This window comes from Cyclopterus lumpus, chromosome 9, assembly GCF_009769545.1.
Source record: "Cyclopterus lumpus isolate fCycLum1 chromosome 9, fCycLum1.pri, whole genome shotgun sequence".
Taxonomy (NCBI): Eukaryota; Metazoa; Chordata; class Actinopteri; order Perciformes; family Cyclopteridae; genus Cyclopterus; species Cyclopterus lumpus.
In genome coordinates, this window is record NC_046974.1 from 24,036,403 (window position 1) to 24,059,450 (window position 23,048).

The 23,048-nt window shown below is 39.9% G+C and overlaps 1 protein-coding gene across 1 annotated transcript in view; it reads left to right on the forward strand.

The window, feature by feature from the left end:
* Positions 1-1,841: 1,841 nt before the first annotated feature.
* Positions 1,842-23,048, forward strand: part of stxbp1b (syntaxin binding protein 1b) — a 38,335-nt gene continuing 17,128 nt past the window's right edge. Inside the window, exons 1-7 of the mRNA XM_034541777.1 lie at positions 1,842-1,878; positions 10,031-10,080; positions 10,214-10,295; positions 13,308-13,384; positions 13,993-14,071; positions 14,445-14,548; positions 15,693-15,841. Coding sequence (XP_034397668.1) covers positions 1,842-1,878; positions 10,031-10,080; positions 10,214-10,295; positions 13,308-13,384; positions 13,993-14,071; positions 14,445-14,548; positions 15,693-15,841 — 578 coding nt within the window. The remainder of the gene's footprint in view (positions 1,879-10,030; positions 10,081-10,213; positions 10,296-13,307; positions 13,385-13,992; positions 14,072-14,444; positions 14,549-15,692; positions 15,842-23,048) is intronic.

Here is a 23,048-nt window from a genome sequence, read left to right on the forward strand (position 1 = left end):
CCTTTCTGTTTCACTGATTGTTCACCCCAGGTCTCACATATGATGCATGATGATATACACCACTACAGTCTTCCTACAGGAGCATCCTGTCTTCCTGGTGTACCAGCAGAGACCTTGAGGTGTTGAGTTGTTTGCAGCTGACTTCCTGTTGAATTTAGTCAAAGCGTCAAAGTGACCAGTGGTCACCAACCTTTTTAAGCCCAAGATCCCTGACCTCTGCCTTGGTGACAGGCAAGATCTCCCTATTGAGACTGTCCAGACTACTTACAACTTGAGGCTTTTTATTTGGTCTAATTGTAATTGAATGAAATCAAACACTTTGGTCCAGCTTTCAAATTGATGTGACCAAGAACACACTAAATGACTTAATTTCAGTGCAACATAAAAAGGGAATTATCAGTTAACCGCAAAAACAAGAAAAAACATATTTGCAATGAGCAGGCTGGATGAACTACCAATATTAACTGTTTTATTCATCAACTAAAGTTACAACACAATACTGACAAAATTCTCAGTCAGTGCAACTAATGTAAATTCAGTTCAGCTGTGTCCCATCACAATGCCATCAGAAGTCATGTGACTCAAGTCTGTGAGCTGTCTGTGACTGAACACTGTCTGTGAGCTTGTAATTGGGCTCATCAGCACAGACAGACAGTCTGAGGCAGTCTGTGTGCTGTCTGTGAGCGTATAGTTGGGCTCATCAGTAGAGACAGCCGACTTGAAGCAGTCTGTGAGCTGTCTGTCAGTAAGCCGGCTCCTGGACTTTGTGAACTACACTTTTCGGGACAAATTTGGCATTCATGAACGTTTTCTCATATGGGATTCGTTCTTAATTTAGACCGTTGGTGATTACGTTCACATCAACTCTACAAACATTTTCAGATTTAAATAATAATAATAATAATAAATAGGAGAATATTTGTATCATTAGCAATTACATTTCTCATTTATAGTCCTGATTCTACGAGGTATCGTGATATCATAGAATAAACAAAAGCACCACACCAACACTGCAAATGTAAGTGAATAAATACATAAGCACTATATAGCCACAGTGGAATAGAATGGACAAATGGACATTCTGCAACACCTCTGCACCGATGATGTTAGGTCTCAGTTTACTCGACCGATGCTCGTTTTCCGCTCTGACAAGATTTTAATCAGTCTGAAGTTGCTTTTGCGTTGCCTGTGGAGTCTGTAGATTATGCACACGTCTCTTCATTTGCATGCCCTTATAAGGAACTCGCGGGGCGTTTCTGTATGCAAATCCAGGTGCACGAGAAGCTCATTCCGAGGAGCACAGCTGAGAACACTTCGGCTGTGTAAGAACCCATTTGCAGGCGTTAATGAATCGGAAGAAGATCTTTTCTGACGTTGTTTTCCGAAGTCCGTAAGAAAACATTTCAGAAAACGCTACAGAAAAAATTCGACAATGAGGTCCAATGTGTTTCTGAATTTATTTTTTATTTTATTTTGGTGAGCGACAGGGAAAGTCTACGAGATCGACTGGTTGACAGAGACCATCTGTCAGTGGATTACTGTCTGGAGCTCATTGATGAGATTCACAATAAACATCCTTGAACAGAGAAAAGGGCCTCTCTTAAATATGTGACCAGGTTATCATGCGACTTCAGTTGCATACTTCGGTCACATCAAACGTTGAGTTGATTTTTTTTTTTCAATGTTCATGATTAATGGCACTGCAATACATTCCTTCTGAAGGCTTTTATTTTGAATTAATTGGAACGGAAGTGTGTTACTTATTCTTATATGCTTGACGGTAAATCTCTCCGTGATCTGTTTTCTGTGTAGCGAGGTGAACAAGCACCAGAGAGTTTATCATGGCACCACTTGGACTAAAAGCCATTGTTGGAGAAAGTAAGTGCATTTTAAGTATTAGAATATTTGTACTTTTGATATACTAACATGATGAAAAATAACCCACGGTTGATTTAATGATAATTATTCCGAAATCATGTAAAGTATGTTTAAGGCATGGAGGGCTATATGAGGGAGATATGAGCACTCCTTGCATTATGTAACTTTTCTGGTTATTGAGGTTAATATAGGACAATGCAGATCTTGGTGACATTGCATTATTATTATTATTATTATTATTATTTTGGGAAGTGTGATGCGTAAAAGACGCACAGACTCATCCGAGCCATGCCGCTCGTCAAATGGTTGTTTCTCCAGATTGTATTGTCAGTGACAGGAATTTCAAATAGTAATATGTCCGTTGGTGTTCTCGTTCGACGAAGTTTCTATCGTTCATTGACGCATATAGTATAAGGGCACGGAGTCCTGGTTTGGTGTAAATCCTGCCTCGCTAATCTGTGTCTGTGCGGATTAAGGGCTTTGACATCATTCTCAGAGGAGAGGTGCAAGAGAGTCCAAAAGCCTAAATAAATGTTTGTTTCTACTGTCTGCAGCATGTCAACATCAGTATAAAGTAGTCCATTATGAAACATAATAAAGTCTATAATGTACAGTAGATATAGATTACATGCGTCAGGTCTGTTTGGCCTCACACAAATATGCTGCACACTGAAAAAAAATCTCATCAAATTAAATTTTTCTTTACAAATCAATGCCTATAAATCAGATCATTCCAGGAGAATGGAAAGCTTGTTTACATCGGGAATTATTTATGACGGCAGTTTTACATTTTAGTTTCAGTGTCCCTTCCAAAAAAAGCACTCTTTTTAGTTGGTAAACTAATGGCCTCCTCATCACTGACATCTTCATCAGAGAAGGAAAAAAAGAAAATAAGAACAAGGAAAGCAACAGTCCATAAGAAAGTCAAAGAAATAAGTTAACAGAATTAAGTCTGCAGAATAAAAAAAAGAGTATACTTCTTAATCACACATGGGGCAATTTGTTTGGTCCAGTACTCCAGACACCAGGACACCATTAAGTCCATATATAAAAAAACAAATAAAACATTAGCATAACATACACAATAAGACGCCAATATACATTAAAATAAAACACATTTGATCATGTCTTTGTGGTAGGCTATTTGTCCTGCCCCTCCTATAGTGTGATTGGATGTCTTGGTAAAAGTGACAGCGTTTTAACCAAAGTTGAAACATTTTCAACTCTAGATAACCAGAAAAAACACCAAACGTGCAGCGCTCAGCACAGAATAAAGCCGTTGCAAATAATTTAAGAAATGCACTGGACTCTAGAGAAAAAGCTTTGATGAACACATGGCCAGGATAACAGCGCATACCTTATTATTACTCTGTAATTAAAGGACAAGACCAGGAAAATATTAACTTTTTGTTACTCTGTAATTAAAGGATAAGACCAGGAGAATGGTAACTTTTTGTTGCTCTGTAATTATAGGATAAGATCAGGAGAATGGTAACTTTGTGTTACTTGTTTAACTGTTACCCATGACTACATGGCACTGCATCCAACACATTCTCACTCCCAACTCGTCAAATACCGATGCTTTCTCAGTGGCCCAAGTCTTCAAACTGTGACACGTGATTGGGATAGCAGGTTGGCATACCGTCTCCACCTGCAACTTCCCTGACATTCTGAATGGGGACCGCTGTGAGAAATCTCATCTTTTTTCTCCACAGAGGTCTGAGATGGCGTTAACCGTGACATAGTTGGTGCCTTCCAGCCTTATTATGAACCGCATTTACGGTGTATTTCATAGCAATATGTTGTCAGCTTGTGGACCTTGTGTCACAATGGAACATAGGCTTCATCAGCTTTTACCAATAGTGACAGCTCTTAGAGGGCAAAGCCTATACCACGGGTTACTAATCGACGGACCAAGATGACGGTCCGGACATGGACGCCATTGTCTCTGGACCCTGGAGTTATATGAATAATTTATGTAATGTGCATTGAATGTGTTGCAACTCTGTGATGTTGTTCATTCTGTAATGCCCAAAATCCAAATTTGCCTCAGAGGGCTTTACAATCTGTACACATCCAGTGTCCCGGGACCTCACATTGGTTCAGGAAAAACTCGCCCCCAAAAAAACTTTCACAGGGAGAAAAAGGGAAGAAGCCGAGGAGGATCCCTGTCCCCGGAAGACAGAATACAATAGATGCCATGTGCACAGAATGAACAACATAACATGGATACAACACATTCAATGCATATGACAGACATTATTCACATAATGAGCGTACAACTACCAAAATTAATACAAACAGTGGATATGGTAGATCACAGAATGCAGTAATGGTATTGGCTATATTAATTGGAATGCAACTAGCATTAACTGATAATAGCAATAGATGTTGGGCAGGGCTAGAGTCCATATAATACCACAATGCATGTAAACCTGTGAGGCGAAAAAGCACAAAGACTCCGGGGAAAAAGTTAGCAATGTGCATTAATGTGACATGAATCCATACAGAAGGATATAGATAAGAGAAGAGGAGAGAGGAGCTAAATGTATCCTAAGATGTCCTCCAGCAAATCTAGGGGCTGGACCTGAGCACACCCTAACTACATATGTTCTCTACAACTCTGCAATCCGGTTTGTAACAAATGCTCCCTTCAGAACACACCACTGCACTCTATATTCATCACTAAACTGGCCATCTTTGTGTACGCGTCGAAAAATTCACTGGTTCTTGTTAATCTATAAAACTCTCCTTGGTTTATCTCCACCCTACCTGTGTCAGCTGCTGCACATCTCATCCCCTGCTTACAACACTCGCTCTGCTAACCGTATTTTGTTGGATGTCCCTAAAAATTTCTCTGCACTTGGTTTGTCTTCATTTAATGTTGCTGCAGCTACAACCTGGAATGAACTACAGAAATCCTTGCAACTACAGTCCTACGTCTCCAAGTCGGCCTTTAAAGCCATGATCACAGACTTGCTGAAAGACGAATGCAGCTGTTTCTCAGGCAGTCAGCATGTTGGTTTCTCCGCTCCTTGGCACTTTTTAACCCCGTTTATTTATTTTCCTCTCCTTTCCCTCAAGAGATTTCGCCTCTTGTCAGGCCACTGTTGTAAATAAGAATTTGTTCTTAATCTGTTTCGCCTGGCTAAATAAAGGTTAAATTAAAATAAAATAACTATGCAATCAAAGAGGAAATTCTTAAGTCTACTCTAATAAATGTGGTGACTGTCTCTACCGCCCGGTCTGAAAGTGGAAGCTGGTTCAATAAAAGAGGAGCTTGATAACTGAAGACTCTGGCTCCCACCTTACTTTTTAGGTCTTCAGGAACCACAATTAGCCCCGCATTTAGTGAGCGCAGCTTTCTAGTCGGGTAATATGGTAGTATAAGGTCCTTAAGATATGTGATTCTGGATTTTACAGGGAGCTAGTGCAGAGCAGCTAAAACAAGAAAAATGTGGTCTCTTTTCTTAGTTTTTGTCAGTACACAAGCTGCAGAAATCTGGATCAACTGGAGGGACTTATTAGAGCAGCCTGATATTAAGTAATTGCAGTAATCATATCATTAGATAATTGATTTCTAAGGTGTTCTGGGCCTAGTGAAATAACTTAAGTTTTGTCTGAGTTTAACATCAGGGAGTTGCAGGTCATCCAGGTCTTTAATACATGCTTGAAGTTTAGCAAACTGGTTGGTATCATTTGGCTTGATCGATAGATATAATTGAGGTAATCATCTGCATAACAATGAAAAGTTTATGGAGTGTTTTCTGGTAATATTGCCTAACGGAAACATATACAAGGTAAATACAATTGGTCCAAGCATAGAACCTTGTGGAACTCTGTGACTAACGTTGGTGTTCATAAACGTTTCATTGTTTCTAAACTGAGTCGATTAATGCCAATCGACTGATCTAGTCTCTGTAATAGGATGTGATGGTCAATGGTGTCTAACGCAGCACAGAGGTCTAACAAAACAAGTACAGAAACGAGTCCTTTATCTGATGCAATTAGAAGGTCATTAGTCATTTTCACCAGTGCTGTCTCTGTGCTGTGGTGTTTTCTAATTCCTGACTGAAACTCCTCAAATAAACTATTATTATGTAGAAAGTCATACAACTGATTTGCGACTTTCTCAAGGATTTTAGAGAGGAAGGGAAGGTTAGAAATCGTCTGTAGTTAGCCAACACCTCTGGAAGAGAGGGCTTCTTCAGGAGAGGTTTAATTACAGCTACTTTGAAGGAATGTGGTACATTGCCTGTTAGTAAAGACACATTGATAATATCTAATAGAGAGGTGCTAATTAAAGGTAATACTTTGAAGAACTGTTATACATGGCCTGTTAGTAAAGACACATTTATAATAACTTGTAGATAGGTGCTAATTAAAGATCAATCTTATTTAGGAGCATAGTTGGGATGGGGTCTAGTAGACGGTTTAGAAGTAAAAATTGGTGAAGAGCAGTGACTGATAAGTCAGCAGTGTCAAGCTCTCTTGTGGAATATTTAGGCGCTCTTTAGGTACAGTGTATGCCTGCATGGTCAAATATCAGGTATTCTAGAACACATATTCTCGATGCTATGTTTGTACCTATTTGAAAAGAGAGTTATGTTGAACACAGTCTTTTCATACAACATAGAAGTAGTGGGTGTGGCAGGGTTGGGGAGGTTACCGCAAGTCAGACAGTGTTGTAACTAATGTCTCAACGAACAGTACAATCTCCTCTTCTATCTTGTTGCTGATTTGATCATAGAGAAGCTGCTCTCCTACACAGTACAAGCTACCATTTACATTTCCTGTCATCACTCAGACACACAGGTCTTGCTGACTGGAGAATGTGTGATTTGAAAAATGTCATCCACCTTTTATGGAAATGTTTTGTTATTAATCATAATAACTTGTTATTAAATCTTGTTCTTAAACATTAGAGATTTATCTCATTCACAAATATTGACATTAGACACAAAGACACTTACTATTATCATGCAACCCCAATGTCATGATAATGTGCTTATGACACTTTCGGAGAAGCTCTTTAAGTGAAATATCATACTGGCTCTCTGTGGATCCGGAACATTATCTTTGGAGTGCGTGTGTGTGTGTGTGGGTGTGTGTGTATCTGTGTGTGTGGGTGCGTGCTGCTGCGGTCAGTGATGCTGCTTCCCTGTGACGTCACATCTGCTGAGCCAAAATCGGCCCAGAAATAGAGGTGGAGGGAGCAGTGGAAGGGGTAAGAGGATTGTCAGATTAGAGGCACTGATTGCAGTGGGCTGGTCCCTCCCAGCACCAAGTCCCTTCATATTTAGTTGGACAGACAGAACAGATGCTTAAACCCCCAGTGACAGAAACTACGATGCTCCTCATCAACACAAATACTGGATTCTGTCTTCAGTTTGATTCACACCACAGGAACTGACATATGTCTTGTGCTATTCTGTCTTTAATAAGTTCAACCCTATTATTGCTTATACGACTTGCTGTGAAAAAAACTGTGATACAGTTTTCTTATGGGGTCCTTCTGTTTTCCTGCTCTCCGATTACACTGCAGCTTCGCAGGCGAACACTGTCCTTGCTTGAAAAGGATTTGCACAAACAGGTTCATTATGTTAAATTGTTATCATCAAGATTGACACATAAGGAGCTCAGTATTCAGGTGTTTGTCGTGAGCTCTTCTATTTGGAGTGCGATGATATTTTGCATATCGAGCATACTGATATTTCCACCAAAAAAAAAGAAATGTTATCCTGCAAATTCTCCTGCCACATTGTGTAAAGAAAATGCTTAAATATTAAGAGAACATCCATTTAATAATGATTACAGTTTTCCAGTGCATTCACAGTGCAGATCAATAGGGACTCACCGATTTATTTTTGCTTTGGCGATCGCTGGGCAATCTGTCAGTGCTAAAGTCAACATTATAAAAGCCAATACTAATTTCTCCTTAGTGAGATTAATAAAGTATGAATCGGAATCACATTTATTTGCTAAATTTTTTAATGTCAAAATAAATTGAGAGTTTTCAATAACTCTCACTAGACTTCGCTTTAAATCTGAAAACTTCAAACTCTCAAGAAGGCCTTCTTTATCCCACGCAGGGTATTTGGACCAAAGCTAAATTCAAGGAATGATTGAACCTTTGCTTTGCTGGTACTTCTCATATGTGTAATGGAAATGAACCTTTTCAATCTTCTTTAGAGTAAACAAATGCAATGTGAAACACTTAAAATGTCTTTAAGCAGAAACTTGGAATAATTAAATTAAATAGCTCTTCATCACAAATGGTGAGGAGGTCTGACCCAGAAAAATAGATAAGCAGAGCTTTATATATCTACAATTATTATTCAAAATGTCTGCCCTTTTCTCCCAACTCCTCCTCGCAGTGTCCTCCTTCCTTCATGCCGACAGGCCTTGAGAGGTGAGAGTGAGGAACAGAAAGACAAAATAGAAGACGACGCCTAAACAATAATAAGATCAATTCTCTTATTGTCCCTTTTTGCTGGCGCCGATCAGACACGGTCAAGATGAGCTGCCCTCTGCTTTCAGAGTTCAGTAACAGTTACATTTAGAAGAACACTAGGATAATTTTCCACCACAATATGGAATATCTCTTAAAATCAAATCAAACAACCAATATCTGACATCAGAGCCTGTTTCAAAGTATTGCCTCAATTTTACAGACTCAGTTCACAGAATGGTTTACTTATAAAATAATCTTAGATCAGAGGTCTACTTACTTGCTTTTCAGAGCCTTCAACCGCATCACATTGACATCTTCAGTGAATAGAGCTGGCTGAGGTCCAGCGTCAGCTCTAGTCTAGGTGGCACTCTAGGTGAGATCTGACAATCGTCCCATTTGCAATTGCCCAACAATGGCACAATTTTACATTCTGTGACCAAAGCAATCAGTGCTTTTACATAAAGCGAGAACTCCCTGTCTTAATTCTGTTGACAATTTATTTTGATGAAATGGGGTCTGGAGATTTGTGTAAAAGAGTAGTTCATGTCTTGTATAAGGCATTCAGCACTCCCCCAGTTCGGAGAAAAATACAGGAATATCAGCACATAAAGTAAGCAATGTACTGCTGTGGATTAGGGCAGCAACAAAGCGTATTGTACTAGCTACCTAAAAACAATAAATATCAGTTTATGTGTATGTTATATTTAGAATATTTTCTGAAGGGGAACTGAACTGAAAGTAAAAGCTATCTCTACTGTTGTTAACAACGGAGAAAATAAACTGCTTTGAAAAGAGCATACATGAATTTTAAGTTCAGTTTTCCATCAGAAAATATTAAACTTTTCTGAACCTTACGTTTAGGTGCTTAAAATATGTTTTTTACATACATTGACTGTACCCAACTATTCCTTTAACGTAATAGCAGTCAGACACTATGATATTATTGTATATTGCTTGAATCTGTGTGGAACAGCTAATTCAAAAGCAGAGGTCATTTACGAACCCATTTGAATAATTAATGAAGGTATTACAAAAATGAGAGACTGTAGATATAACACACATATTTCTGCTGCTGGTTGCCACAGGTATTTATCTGAAAAAGAACTTGCTAGATGAAAAAGCTGTAAACATGATCTATTTACAATGTGAAGGGTGCATGTATCACAGTGTTTTTTTCTCTCTCAGAATCTCTCTACCTTCTTTGCACCCCTGAGCTTTGGTCTAGCCTCGAAGATAGTAATTGTCTATGTCTTGATCTGCTGATGAGCCTCGGGAGGAAATTCCCATCCCTCATCCCTGCAGCAAGAAAAGCATTAGAACTCAAAGAAAAATAGTTTACATTTCTTTCAAGAAAACTATTAAACGACACAATTAAGGTGATCAGATGAGAATCGGTGAGATTCAGTTGAGAGGATTTGATGTTGGGCAATGTCAAATTGACGTGCAAAACGCTTTGTTTGGATCTGGTATGGCAACAGTGATCCATGGGTATTTCCCTCCCCAGTCTTCCTGTGACCTGCAGTAATATTTTTTCTTCTTGGCTAGAGTTTTACTAGATCCTGAGACACAAGGTTTTGTCGCCTAAACCATTTGTTTGAAATTGTCAATCAATTACAGTACACTGTTAAGAATGATTTTGTGATGTGAAATCATGTGTATGTCTTGACGTAATTGAAATAACATTGTCCTTTTTTCCAGAGATAATGAACAATGTCATCAAGAAGGCAAGAGAAAAGGGAAAATGGAAGGTAATGGACCTGTTATTCTGATCAAGTTTGGCATCATTCCCCTTTGATCCTGACATTATATATGAATAAAACCACCTTAGATATCAAAATCAAACCCTTGTGAAGGCCCCTTCTGTGTTCAATTATGTTACAGGTACTAGTGGTGGACAAGCTGAGCATGAGGATGATTTCGTCTTGCTGTAAGATGACAGATATCATGTCAGAGGGAATCACTAGTAAGTACCACCTAGGTCACCAAAGTTGGTTTAGTCAATGTAGTGCAAGTACTGTACATGAAATTGAGTTCAGTTCTTTTGAGATCTTATCATAGAACTAGCAGCCTCTTTCCAAGATCAAAAATACACCCATCAACACCTCCTAATTTCACTAATTACATTTGAAAGTTTTCTGATAATATTGCCTAAAGGAAGCATATATAAGGTGAATAAAATTGGTTCAAGCACAGAACCTTGTGGAACTCCATGACTAACGTTGGTGTTCATCAACGTTTCATCTTGTACATACAAATTGAGATCGATCAGATACATAGGACTTAAACCAGCTTAGTGCGGTACCTTTAATGCCAATCGACAGTTCTAATCTTTCTAATAAGATGTGATGATCAATGGTGTCAAACGCAGCACTTAGGCCAAACAAGACAAGTATAGAGACAAGTCCTTTGTCTGATGCAAGAGAGGCGCTAACTAAAGGTACAACTTCTTTAAGTAGCCTCGTCGGGATGGGGTCTAAAAGACAGGTAGAAGGATTAGAAGTAGACATTATTGAAGACAATTGGTCGAGGTTGATGGGAGAAAAGCCATTTACATATATATCAGGATTTAAAGCTGCCACTAAGGCTACTCTATTTGAGGATTGATCGGTACTGGTTGAGGAAAGGAGATTTTTAATCTTGTCTCTAATAGTCTAAGAGTCTTATCATTGAAAAAGTTCATGAAGTCATTACTACTGAGGTCTATAGGAATACACAGCTCCACAGAGCTGTGACTCAGCATGACTACAGTGCTGAAAAGAAACCTGGGGTTCTTATTTTTGTCTAATATTCATGAGTAATAGGCTGCTGTGACATTACAGAAGGCTTATATGTTTTAAGACTATCTCGCCAAACTAAACGATTTTCTTCTTTCTGGTGGAACGCCATATCCTTTCAAGTGTTCGTGATTTTTGCTTTAATTTGCAGGTTTGAAGGTTATACCAGGGAGCGAACCTCCTTTGTTTTAGCACCTTTTTTGGGGGGGGAGGCTGTAGAGTCTAGTGCCATTCTCAGTTAGTCTGTCGCACTATCGACAAGATGATCAGTGGACTAAAGTTAGCACAGGAGTCCTCTGTTATATTTAGACAAGATATTGAATTAAATGCAGATATCGCTTCTTTAAATTTTAACTACAGCACTGTCAGATAGACATCTGGTGTCGAAACTTTGGCCTCACAGCGTACACTGAGTTCAAAAGTTATTAGGTAATGGTCTGATTGTAATGCCATATGCCAGAACAAGGTCCAGGGTGTGGCTAAAAGAGTGAGTGGGTTTTTGTACACTTTCACAGAAGCCAATCGAATCTCAAATAGAGAATGCCTAACTTGACTTATAACATTATGCTAGATCCTAAGAATCTGCCTCTTTATAGACCAGACTGGTATTGCGCCATCAAGCACCAATCGCCAAGGCTGCGACTCCTTTTGGGGGAAAGAATGATGCTGTAATATAAGGTGAGAAATAGGAAAATGCTAAAAAGATTTTCCCATTGAGATTTGAGGCACATGCGATACGTGAGTATTTACTGACAGTGTGGTACATGGCTGAATGATGGTGATAAAATTACAGTCATACAGTTTAGCAGCATCAGACTGTTGTCTTCAAGTAAATATCAGCCAAAGAGTTTACAGACAAGAGACTGCTTTGCCCAATGAAATCTGATAAACAAATCGTGATGGATTTGGAGAAGACTGAAAGGGTAAGACAGTACATCGACCAACCAACCAAGGTATCGCAATTGCTCAGGTTCAGGCAAATTATTATTAGACATGTCTACAAAACAAATGTTGGTGACACTTTCTATGACTCCCAGGTCTATGATACATTATAAACATACGTTCTAATTAGCTTATAGCACTGTATAATTATACAGGTAAAGTTAAAATACAAGTTGTCAAAATACAAATGACATAATTAAGTCAGAATGAAGTACTCAATTGTTGTAATGACACATTGAGTATGAGTATGTGTTTTATTCAGTCAATCATTACATACAATAAGTAAAGCCACAATCTAATATACAAAAAAAGAAACGATTGAAAAGGTATAGGCAGAAGCATGAAAAAATAAAATAAAATAACATGCATAATATATATACATATATTTCATTCACACCTCTTAAAAGTTTTATAAACAATCCTTTTGAAAACCACATTATGACTCATTAAACAAATACATTCATTTCAAATTGTTTTATATGTTATTTAACCTCTTAAAATTCACCTCCCAGCTAGGGGTGACCGAATGCATTAATAAAACATTATAATGTATTACAGCTATAGGAACTATAATACACTATGATCCTTGCATGCAATGATACTTGACCTTATAATTCATTATACATATATATTCAATTTCAATTCAGTTTATTTTGTATAGCCCAATATCACAAATTACAAATTTGCCTCAGAGGGCTTTACAATCTGTACACATACGATATCCCTGTCCCAGGACCTCACATCGAATCAGGAAAAACTCCCCAAAAATAACCTTTCACACGGAAAAAAGGGAAGAAACCTTCAGGAGAGCAACAGAGGAGGATCCCTCTCCCCGGATGGACAGATGCAATAGATGTCATGTGTATACTGTGTATATATATATATATATATACAGTATATAGATACACACACAAATATAGACACATATTGAAAATCGTTAAGACAATTTGTCAAATGACACTCAACAAAGATATAATATTTCAAAACTTGATCTTTGACAGACATCTCAGCAACCTTTAAATGTGTCAGTGTTTTAAATATTTGCTGAAAGTCAAGGACAGTCCTGTTCCTTTGTGCAGGATTCTGCAGGGAGGTTCCAATTAGCTACAAGTTGGAAAGCCTAGTTCAAGTCTAATTAAGCTGAAGGCTCCGTTTCGATTACTGTTTTCCTGTCCTCTCTAGTTGTAGAAGACATAACCAAGTGTTGTGAGCCTCTTCCCAAGGCTGAGTTTCAATTATTGTTTTCCTGTCCTCTCCAGTTGTAGAAGACATAACCAAGCGTCGTGAGCCTCTTCCCAGCATGGAGGCTATCTACCTGATCACACCCTCAGATGAGGTAAATGATACAGCTCCTATACAGGCGGTTCACATTCTAAGGAACAGCACTTACAGGCGGTTTGCATTCTAAGGAACAGCACTTACAGTCTCTCATCAACTCTCTTCATCGTACAGTATGTTGCTGTTTTGTCCACTAACTGAGTCATTTGCATATCTAAAAATGCAGTTCCAGTAGGTGTTTTTTTTTAGTTTGGTTTTAAAGATTGCAATTATTTGTATTGCTCCTTTTAAGGAACACTCTGATCAGATCACATTCACCCAGCTGTACAGGAACCTGTACAATCATCATCGTCTGCTGGCCACTGAGCAGCTCCACTGAAGCAGTTCTGGAGGGCCTTGCTCAAGGTGGTAATGAGGGGGGCAAGCGTTGCTTTTCACTTTCCCCACCAAGCTTCTCCTGATGGTCTTGGGGACACAATGCCTCGTTGGTCACAAGCTTGCTCCTCTATCCTTTAGGCCACCACTGCCCTGTTGTTCTTTTAATAGTCATGTTATGATAATTAAAAACAAGCTGGGATTGTATTCAATATTTCTTGACAGAATGAAGAATTATTATTCCCTTCTACATCAGTTCATAAGCTAAAACATTGTTCTCTGCTGTCTCAGTCTGTTGAGGGTCTGATTGATGACTTCAGAGACCCGCAGTCTCCGAGGTACCGAGGAGCTCACGTCTTCTTCACGGACAGTGAGTAAATCCATTCTGGCAAAAAGAATAATTTAATTTATTACGGTAACAACTTTATCAACTTTAGAGTAAGTAGACTGCTTAATCATAATTTAATATTTTGCCATAAAAGTACACATTGTTTAGGTGTTCTCACTGTTAGATCTTCCACATATTTGACTCTTAAAACAGCCACAGTTGCCACTGCTTTTCCTTGTTGACTAATGAACACAGCTGCAATGTTAGGCTGCTTGGTCAATGGATTGGATATTACCACATGTCTACAAAACTAGGTTAATTAAATGTTGTCTGATTTGATTGACATTACTTGCATAGTTGCTTTCTCACTAAGCTTTCTCACTCAGCCAGCATGTTATTCTGTGATTTTCACCAGCAATCCCAGACACGTTGTTTGGACTGTTGACCAAATCCCGAGCCTCCAAAGCCATGAAGGCCTTGACTGAGATCCACATCGCCTTTCTGCCCTATGAATCTCAGGTAAAACATTATTTAGACTCCATGTCCCACTTTGTAGGCTTTTGTTAAATGTCTGTCTTCCAGGTCAAGCTGGTAGCTGCTAAGTACTGTCTTCCACAGATTGAATGTGGTTTAGAAGGATTTCAGTCAGTGTATAAAGCTTGAGTACTCTCTTGAGTGGAGTTGGTTTTCATGGTAAGATGTAGTTTAGGGTATTCCTTTCCATTGCATTATTTGAGTGTGTACTGTACGTGGACATTTTGGAGCAGGATAGATAAAGTAAAACAGTAATGTTTTTTGTAATGAGTCAATCAAGACCAGGTGAGGTCATGAATTGCATTACTCTTTACAAGGTCACAAAGATGTAATCTGACAAAACAGACATCTACTTGGAATCAGACATCTTGTCTTCATTTTATGTTGTGATGGATGTAGAAAATGTAATATCTCATATTAACCAAATATGACCTTATTTTAGAACTTATTAAGGTTATGGGGGGGACTGCATCATGTCTCTGGCACATGATTCTTATTACTCTGTGTCTTGATATTGACACAGTTCCTCAATATATGGAGAAACAGTGCTGAAGAGGATCAGAACAACAGTGTTTTGAGTTTGAGCAGCTTTAGCCTTAAATCCTCTGCTGTTGTCCTGCAGTTTTAATCCTGAGAGGGAGGGATGCATCATACCAGCTCTGCCCCCTGCCATGCTCTCATCCCTTTATTGCATTTGCTAACAGAACCGATGCTCATTCTCTGCAACCAATGAGAGGATAGATACAATGTGGGACAAAAGAAAGCAGAGGAATGTTAACTACTGAGTGTGTTTGGAAAAGAGTTCAGTTAGTGTCATTGTCCTTACTTTTAGACAGAAGCTTCTAGTGCACTATTTGTTTATATTTATTATTTTACCATTTTCATTCCCAAATATTGTATTTACTCAAGAAATATATCTCAAGCTTAGCTGAACAACATGTCATTTAGATCACTAACACTTCAGAATAAAGTATATTAATGGATACCTTTATCTAATACAACTTATTCTTGCTTTGGGTCAATTCAGGTTAAGATCTCCCAATAGATAGCCATTGTAACACTAATCAATTTAAATGTTGGGCACCAGATTAAAGTTGAGATTGGCCTATGTCATGTCTTCTGTGTCCAGGTCTTCTCCCTGGATAAAGTGGATGCCTTTCAGGACTTCTACAGCCCCTTTAAGACTGACGTGAAGAACAACATGCTGGAGCGTTGTGCTGAGCAGATTGCCACCCTCTGTGCCACACTGAAAGAGTATCCTGGAGTCCGATACAGAGGGTGAGACCAGTAGTCCAATAGTCCTTTTTTGTATAATAATAATAATAATAATAATACATTTATTTATATAGCACCTTTAAAAACAGAGTTTACAAAGTGCTCTACATATAAGCAAGGTAAAAACATAACATCAATACAAGTAAACATTTCAGAAAATACATGAGGCAATGAACACAATAGAGGAATAGAAAATTACAAATACAAAATAAAGCAGAACAGACAAACTAAAATAGGGGAAACAAGGGGAAACTGCATAAAAGGACGACATCACTTAAAAGCAGTTCTATAAAAATGGGTTTTAAGAAGTGATTTAAAAGAAGCTACTGATTATGCTAGTCTTATCCCCTCAGGTAGGTCGTTCCAAAGTCGAGGGGCTCTGATGGCAAAAGCACGGTCACCCTTTGATTTAAGCCTTGACTTTGGAACGGCCAGAAGGGCCACCAGAGGATCTAAGGCTGCGAGCTGGCTCATATGGGGTTACCTTTTCAATGATGTTGTTTGGGGCCAGACCCAGGCGTGCTTTAAAGGTGAGCAGCGAAATCTTAAAATCAATTCTAAAACTAAGAGGGAACGAGTGGAGAGAGGCCAGGACTGGAGTAATGTGATGCCGTCTGTTAGAACCAGTCAGAAGCCGAGCTGCTGCATTCTGGACTAGTTGGAAGCGGGAGATGGATTTTTGATTTATGCCGGAAAGGAGGGAGTTGCAGTAGTCGAGTCGAGAGAAAATGAGTGCATGAATGACTTTTTCCAGATCTGAGCGTGACAATATGGGTTGGATTTTTGAGATTTTTTTGATCTGTGATTCAAAATGTAATTGAAAGTCAAACATTACACCCAAATTTCTGGCAACAGGTTTTAAATAAGCAGCCAGGGGACCAAGTTGACTCTTGATGAGACTGTTGTTATTGTTTGGGGAACTGAATAATATGACTTCTGATTTGGAGTTATTGAGCTGAAGAAAATGTTGAGCCATCCAGCATTTAACGTCAGAGAAACAATCTAAGACAGCAGCCAGGCTCTCTGGGTCACAAGGTCTCAGCGGAAGGTATATCTGTGTGTCGTCTGCATAGCAATGAAAAGATGCGTTGTGTCGCTGGAGGATTTGGCCGAGTGGAAGCATGTAGATAGAAAATAAAAGTGGACCTAAAATTGAACCTTGTGGTACAACACAGGTAATGTGAGTCGTGGAAGACGAGTGATTACCTATGGTGACCGATTACGATCTTTCTAAAAGGTAAGAATAAAACCAGCCAAGTGCAGTGTCCTTGATGCCAACCCAGGTTTTGAGGCGATCGATTAAAATGGCGTGATCTACAGTATCAAAAGCTGCACTAAGGTCTAAAAGAATTAAAACGGCGCTCTCCCCCCTGTCTGCTGCTAAAAGGAGGTGATTAGTTACCTTGAGGAGGGCAGTTTCTGTGCTATGAAGTGCTCTAAAACCTGACGGAAATTTCTGAAATATATTATAATGATTCATAAAAGCTAGGAGTTGTGTTGAAACCACTTTTTCTAAAACTTTTGATAAAAATGGAAGTTTTGAAATTGGCCTAAAATTGGAAAAAACAGAAGGATCAAGCTTAGGTTTCTTTAAAAGAGGTTGTACGATTGCATGTTTAAAAATCGATGGGAAAGTACCACTTGCTAAGGAGCTATTAATAATTAATAAAATACTGGGCCCTACAGTGCCAATAACCTCTTTGAGAAATTTAGTAGGATTAAAATCAAGGCTGCATGTGGCTGATTTCATGTGTGATATAAGTTGGGTTAAAAAGGCCAATGATACAGCCTGAAAATGACTAAAATAGTTTTGAATGTCCCTACTGGTATGTAAAACTTGGGTTGGGGGGGTAATTTGTTGTCTTATTTCATTTACCTTATTATTAAAATAATGTAAAAACTTCTCACACATCTCTTGTGAGGCATCAATAAAATGACAGGGGGAGGGGTTTATGACTGAGAATGATTGTTTAGAATTAAATTTGAGAAGAAAGAGGTTTTTGATTCTTTAACTGCCTTTTGATAGTTATTCATTGCCTCTTTCCAAATATTATAAAATATGTGGAGGGCAGTTTTTTTTCCATTTTCTTTCCTTTCTCCTACAGTCTCTCTTAAGTTCTTTGGTGGATTTATTTAGCCAGGGCTGTGGTGTTCTGTTTAACTTGTTGACCTTGTAGGGGGCAACAGAGTCCAGGACAGTCTGACAGGTATGATTAAAAAGAGAGACCAGCTCCTCAGTATCAGAATGTGGATTAAAAGCAGTTAAAGAAGCAGCAGTAAAACGCTCTGAAAATTTGCTAGCAGACATGGAATTAAAAACCCGGCAACGGGCAGGTGTACTGTGAGTTCTGGGAAGTTGGGATAAAACCACACTGAATAAAATTGCTTTGTGATCAGAGACACAGATATCCTTAATTTTAAAGTTTTCGGGGCTGAGACCATTATACAGGACGAGGTCGAGGATGTAACCCTTTGAATGTGTCGGCTGTTGTATTGCCTGAGTGAGGTTAAAAGATTCCAAAGTGTCCATAAAACCTTTGACAAGAGTCTGAGACGGGCAGCAGACATGTATGTTAAAATCCCCTAAAATAAGAATTTTGTCATATTGTGACATAAAATAGGCTAAAAGTTCGGCAAACTTGGATAAAAACACCGTTAGACTTTGGCGGTCTGTAGATTATAACAAATATGACAGGGTCTTTAGAGTTAACCATAACACCAAGATGTTCAAAAGATGTAGTTACCATGTGAGATGGGAGAGCATTTGAAACCTTTTCTATGAATAATAGCAACCCCCCCCCTCCTCTGCCAGACAGCCGGGGTTGATGAAGGTGGGTAAAATCAGGGGCGGTTGCCTCTATAAGAGGACTACAATCTCCCTCAGATAACCACGTTTCTGTGATGACAAAAAAGTCCAGTTTGTTATCAGTAATAAAATTGTGGCATAAAAAAGACTTATTATTTAGTGATCTGATATTTAAAAGACCAACATTTGCCAGATTCCTATTAATTGGAGGTAGTGAGGGATGTTGCAGGGGAACTCTAATCAAATTATTATGGTTAGCATTAGCGGGATATGCCACTGAGCGTGCTGCAGTGGGTATGCGGTAGGGACTAATGGAGGTAATAAAAGGTGTACCAGTCCGGTTTTGGGGAGTGGAGTCAGCAGGAAGAGTAGAGGGTGGTGGGGGAGCTGTAACAGTTCCTACTTTCGTGCCACCATCTCGCTCTTGGGGACTGTTGTTGTGATGACGAGCTGCAGCGATACGCTCGGCCGACCAGAGGGAGGGGATGGAAAGCGTGGAGCGATCAGGCCAGGAGTAAACAAACTTTCTGCGGGAGGCTCTGTGGATGTAATGGGGCCGACGAAGGAGTCCGAGTGCCTTGATGGCTGAGATGAACGGAGGAGCAGAGAAGTTGTTGAGCCTGAGGAACTGCGAGGTGGAATACTTGCAGAATCATGCCAGCCGGGGAGGATGCAATCGCCAACCACGGACCGGACCACCGGCTCGCCCGCAGCCGTCGGCCAGCAAGAGACCGTCTGCCAGCCAGCAAGAGACTGTCAGCTAGCCAGCCAACGCCAGTTGTCCAGGCGGCAGCAGTGGAGAGCATCCAGCAGGGAGTCGGCTGGCTCGTTGGTAGCTGCCGTCCAGCAAGAGACTGTCGGCTAGCCAGCCAACGCCAGTTGACCAGATCGCAGTGGTGGAGAGCAGGAGCCAACGGCAATCACAAAATAAAAAATAATCCAAGATTTGCAGAATAATTAAATCAGAAGAATGGCTACACTGTTAAATAAAATTTTAAATAATTTGTTAAATTGTAAAAAAGGTAGAAAAAAAACAAATAAAAACAGTCCTAGACGGAGCGGCGTTAAGTTTCGCCAGCGTCCCTGGTGTGATCAAGGTGTTAAACGTACTCGTGATTCAATCACTGGAAGGGGAAAAGAATCGGACTTGTTTATTTTACTTTTACTTTGTGGAGGCTTTTGACTTCATTTAGCAACGTGTTTTGAAGGCAGAAGTGTATCTGCGCAGAAACTGCCTAAAACACGTTGGTGACGCGCAGGCACAACGTTCCACAGCACGCTGACACCCACCGCCGGAGTGAACACGGGTCCCCGGGGAGCCGCTTGGCTGGCTAATCATATTCGGAGATCATATTCCCACTATATGAGTTAAAGCCGTACGGGCCTGATGAGTGACGCGGCAGCAAAGCGGCAGTGGAGGAGCGAGGAAAGGGGGTTACACCGGGTTATTTTGCCCCGGATGCCCGTGCACATATGGCACCGTCTTCCACCACCCTACACGGTCACGTGTCACCCCGTTAGTGCCTCGTTATGACCTCCGCGGAGAGAAACCTGGTTTTTAATTATCGTTAGGAATATTCTAACCCAACCCAATAAAGTGTACACTGTCGTTATTTATTTATAACGTGCTATAAAGCTCGGATAGCGATCGGCTCAAACACTCAGACTTAATACTTTGTGACAAACCCTGCTTGGAGATTCAACCGTTATGAATCTCTCTCCCAGCCTGTAGACAAAAAGAAGTCCGGCTGAAAGTCAGGGGTCTCCCAGTAAAATATTTCTCTCTCTTATCAAAGCCAAATGTGTGCAGGGAATAACAACAAATAAGTGAAATTCGAGCTAATGAGCAAAGTGTTAGCCACAGTGTTGCGGAGATTTAAAATACCCCCCCCTGCCGCCCTCTCTTGAACAGTTGACCGTCCGGGGGACAAGCTGGGCACCATCCTCCTTCTTCACAGGCCACAGTGACCTCATACTCAGGGTCCCATGTCTCCCCCTTTCTTAATCTTTGGGAGAAGCTCCTTAATTTATGAGTCGTTTGATATCAATTTTCACAGATACTCCGGACTCAGTTGGCAACGCTTGCTCATTTAGCTTAAGACAATTAAGAATACATCACAGTGACCTCTCAATAGTACACATTAATACAAGACTGTTGTGATAAAGCGGGTAAAAAAGGAATGACATCGTAGTACAGAGTATATCAAATACATACACCACACATAGATTATATTCTAGAGTGCACACACTATATATAGACTCTGCCAAAAGTTAACTGCTCCCGTTATACGGTCTGCAGCGTAAAAACACCTTAATCCTCGAACTTTCGATATAAGAAATAGAATATCTGTTCCAGAGATGGATAATTGATACTGCAGAGACCAATTGATTTATAGACACCCCCTTGTTCTGCTGCCCGGGAATGCGTGTATGCTTGCCGTCATTAAAAGGGTAAATTGTTAACACCCATAATTAACAGAAGACCCTTTCCTACGTTAAACTGGCCCAAATCTCCCCGTTAATGTTAAGGCCGGAAGATGTTTGGGTCACAGGAATTTGGATATTGTTCTTACTGCTCCCAGCTGCCCATGGTCCTGTCCCCCACCTATTTATCCAGAGCTCTCCTCCCTGGGACCTGCGCAATGGTGAAATATAGCACTGTCAAATTAATGGGAAGATGGCGTCAAGATGACCAGATGTTTCATGAAAGAATAATTTAGAGCTGTGGGGATACCCGCATCAGACCAGCCTATTCTCCCAACATCAACCGCATTCCTCAAGGAAAGCAACTCTAAGGTCTCGGGGTCTTAGTCAAGATAAGGAGCCGAACGTCCTTCCTGAAGTTCTCCCACACCCCAGACTCCTCTCCTCTGTTGTTTTACCAGGGCTAAGGGGCGCAAATCTCATGTTGTACTAGTACTAGTATGTCCTGTGCTTCATGAAATCATGAAAGCCGTGTCATAACTCTCCCTCTTGCCATGGACCAAACGGACACCGGCAACCTTGAATCAGAGACTTCCTTCCTCCTCTCCCGGTTCACAGACCGGTTGACTAAACCTATTTCTAAGAAAAAGTATTTTAGTAGTAGTATATTGCCTTCGTCTTAGGATAAATTCACATTAAAATTACATGCCTTCCAACAAAGGAAACGTTGCTAGTCGTGTTGACACAACTAGCACTCATCATACACTTATGACTGGCTAAAATGCCACCTGCCCATCAGAACTAACTAACATTCACACACTGCAGGCACAGCTACAGGAGCAAACCTTTTGATTGGCTGCATTAGGTGCATGAATACATGAACTGCAGCTTCCTCTGTTCGTTTTTTGGTTTCTCTACCCCATTCTGTATAAAATGAGAGGATAAAGCCAACTGAATGTTCATACTGTGGCTTTTGTTTCAGTTGTTCATGCATAGTATTCTACATTCTCAAGAGTGGCTTAACTAACTTAACCTTAACTGCTGCTTGTTTTAGAAACTGCTTTTAATTTCTATTTGACCATATATCTGGTTAATGTAAACTAACAGCAATTTTCACAATACATTTAAGATAATCTAATGTGCATTTCTCTTTTGCCATAAGTATAAATCAGGAGTCTCACTAGTTTTTACTGTCTAATACAAATACTATGTTAATTTAGTAATTATTGACGCTTCCATACCAACAATAAAAGTACTAATAAAACACTCTGGGCAGCTGTTAAAAACATTTTTTTCCACTAGTTTTTCACAGCACCGGTGAAAATTACAAATTACCTCATAATTTGGGGGCGGCTGTAGCTCATTGGGATGAATAGTCGTCCCGTAACCACAAGGTACCCGGTTCGAGCCCTGCTCTCGAAGTGTCCTTGAGCAAGACACTGAACCCCCGGTGCTTCAATGCAACCCACTGCTCCTTATTAACTAGGGTTAGGGTTGGTTTAGTCCGTCCCAGATTGATCATATTGTCGATAGTGCTACAGGCTCACTGAGAATGACACTAGAATTGATAGCCCCACTGAAGAAAAAGACAGTGAGGCAAAGGAGGTTTGCTCCCTGGTATAACCCTCAGACCCGCGACCTAAAGCAAACTTCACGAAAGCTTGAAAGCATATGGCGTTCCACCAATCTGGAAGAATCACGCTTAGTTTGGCGAGATAGTCTTAAAACATATAAAAAGGCTCTCCGTAATGCCAGAGCAGCCTATTACTCATCAGTAATAGAGAAAAATAAGAACAACCCCAGGTTTCTCTTTAGCATTGTAGCCAGGCTAACAGAGAGTCACAGCTCTGTGGAGCCGTGTATTCCTATAAACCTCAGTAGTAATGACTTCATGAACTTCTTTTATTTGAGGAGTTTCAGTCAGGATTTAGAAAACACCACAGCACAGAGACAGCACTGGTGAAAATTACAAATGACCTC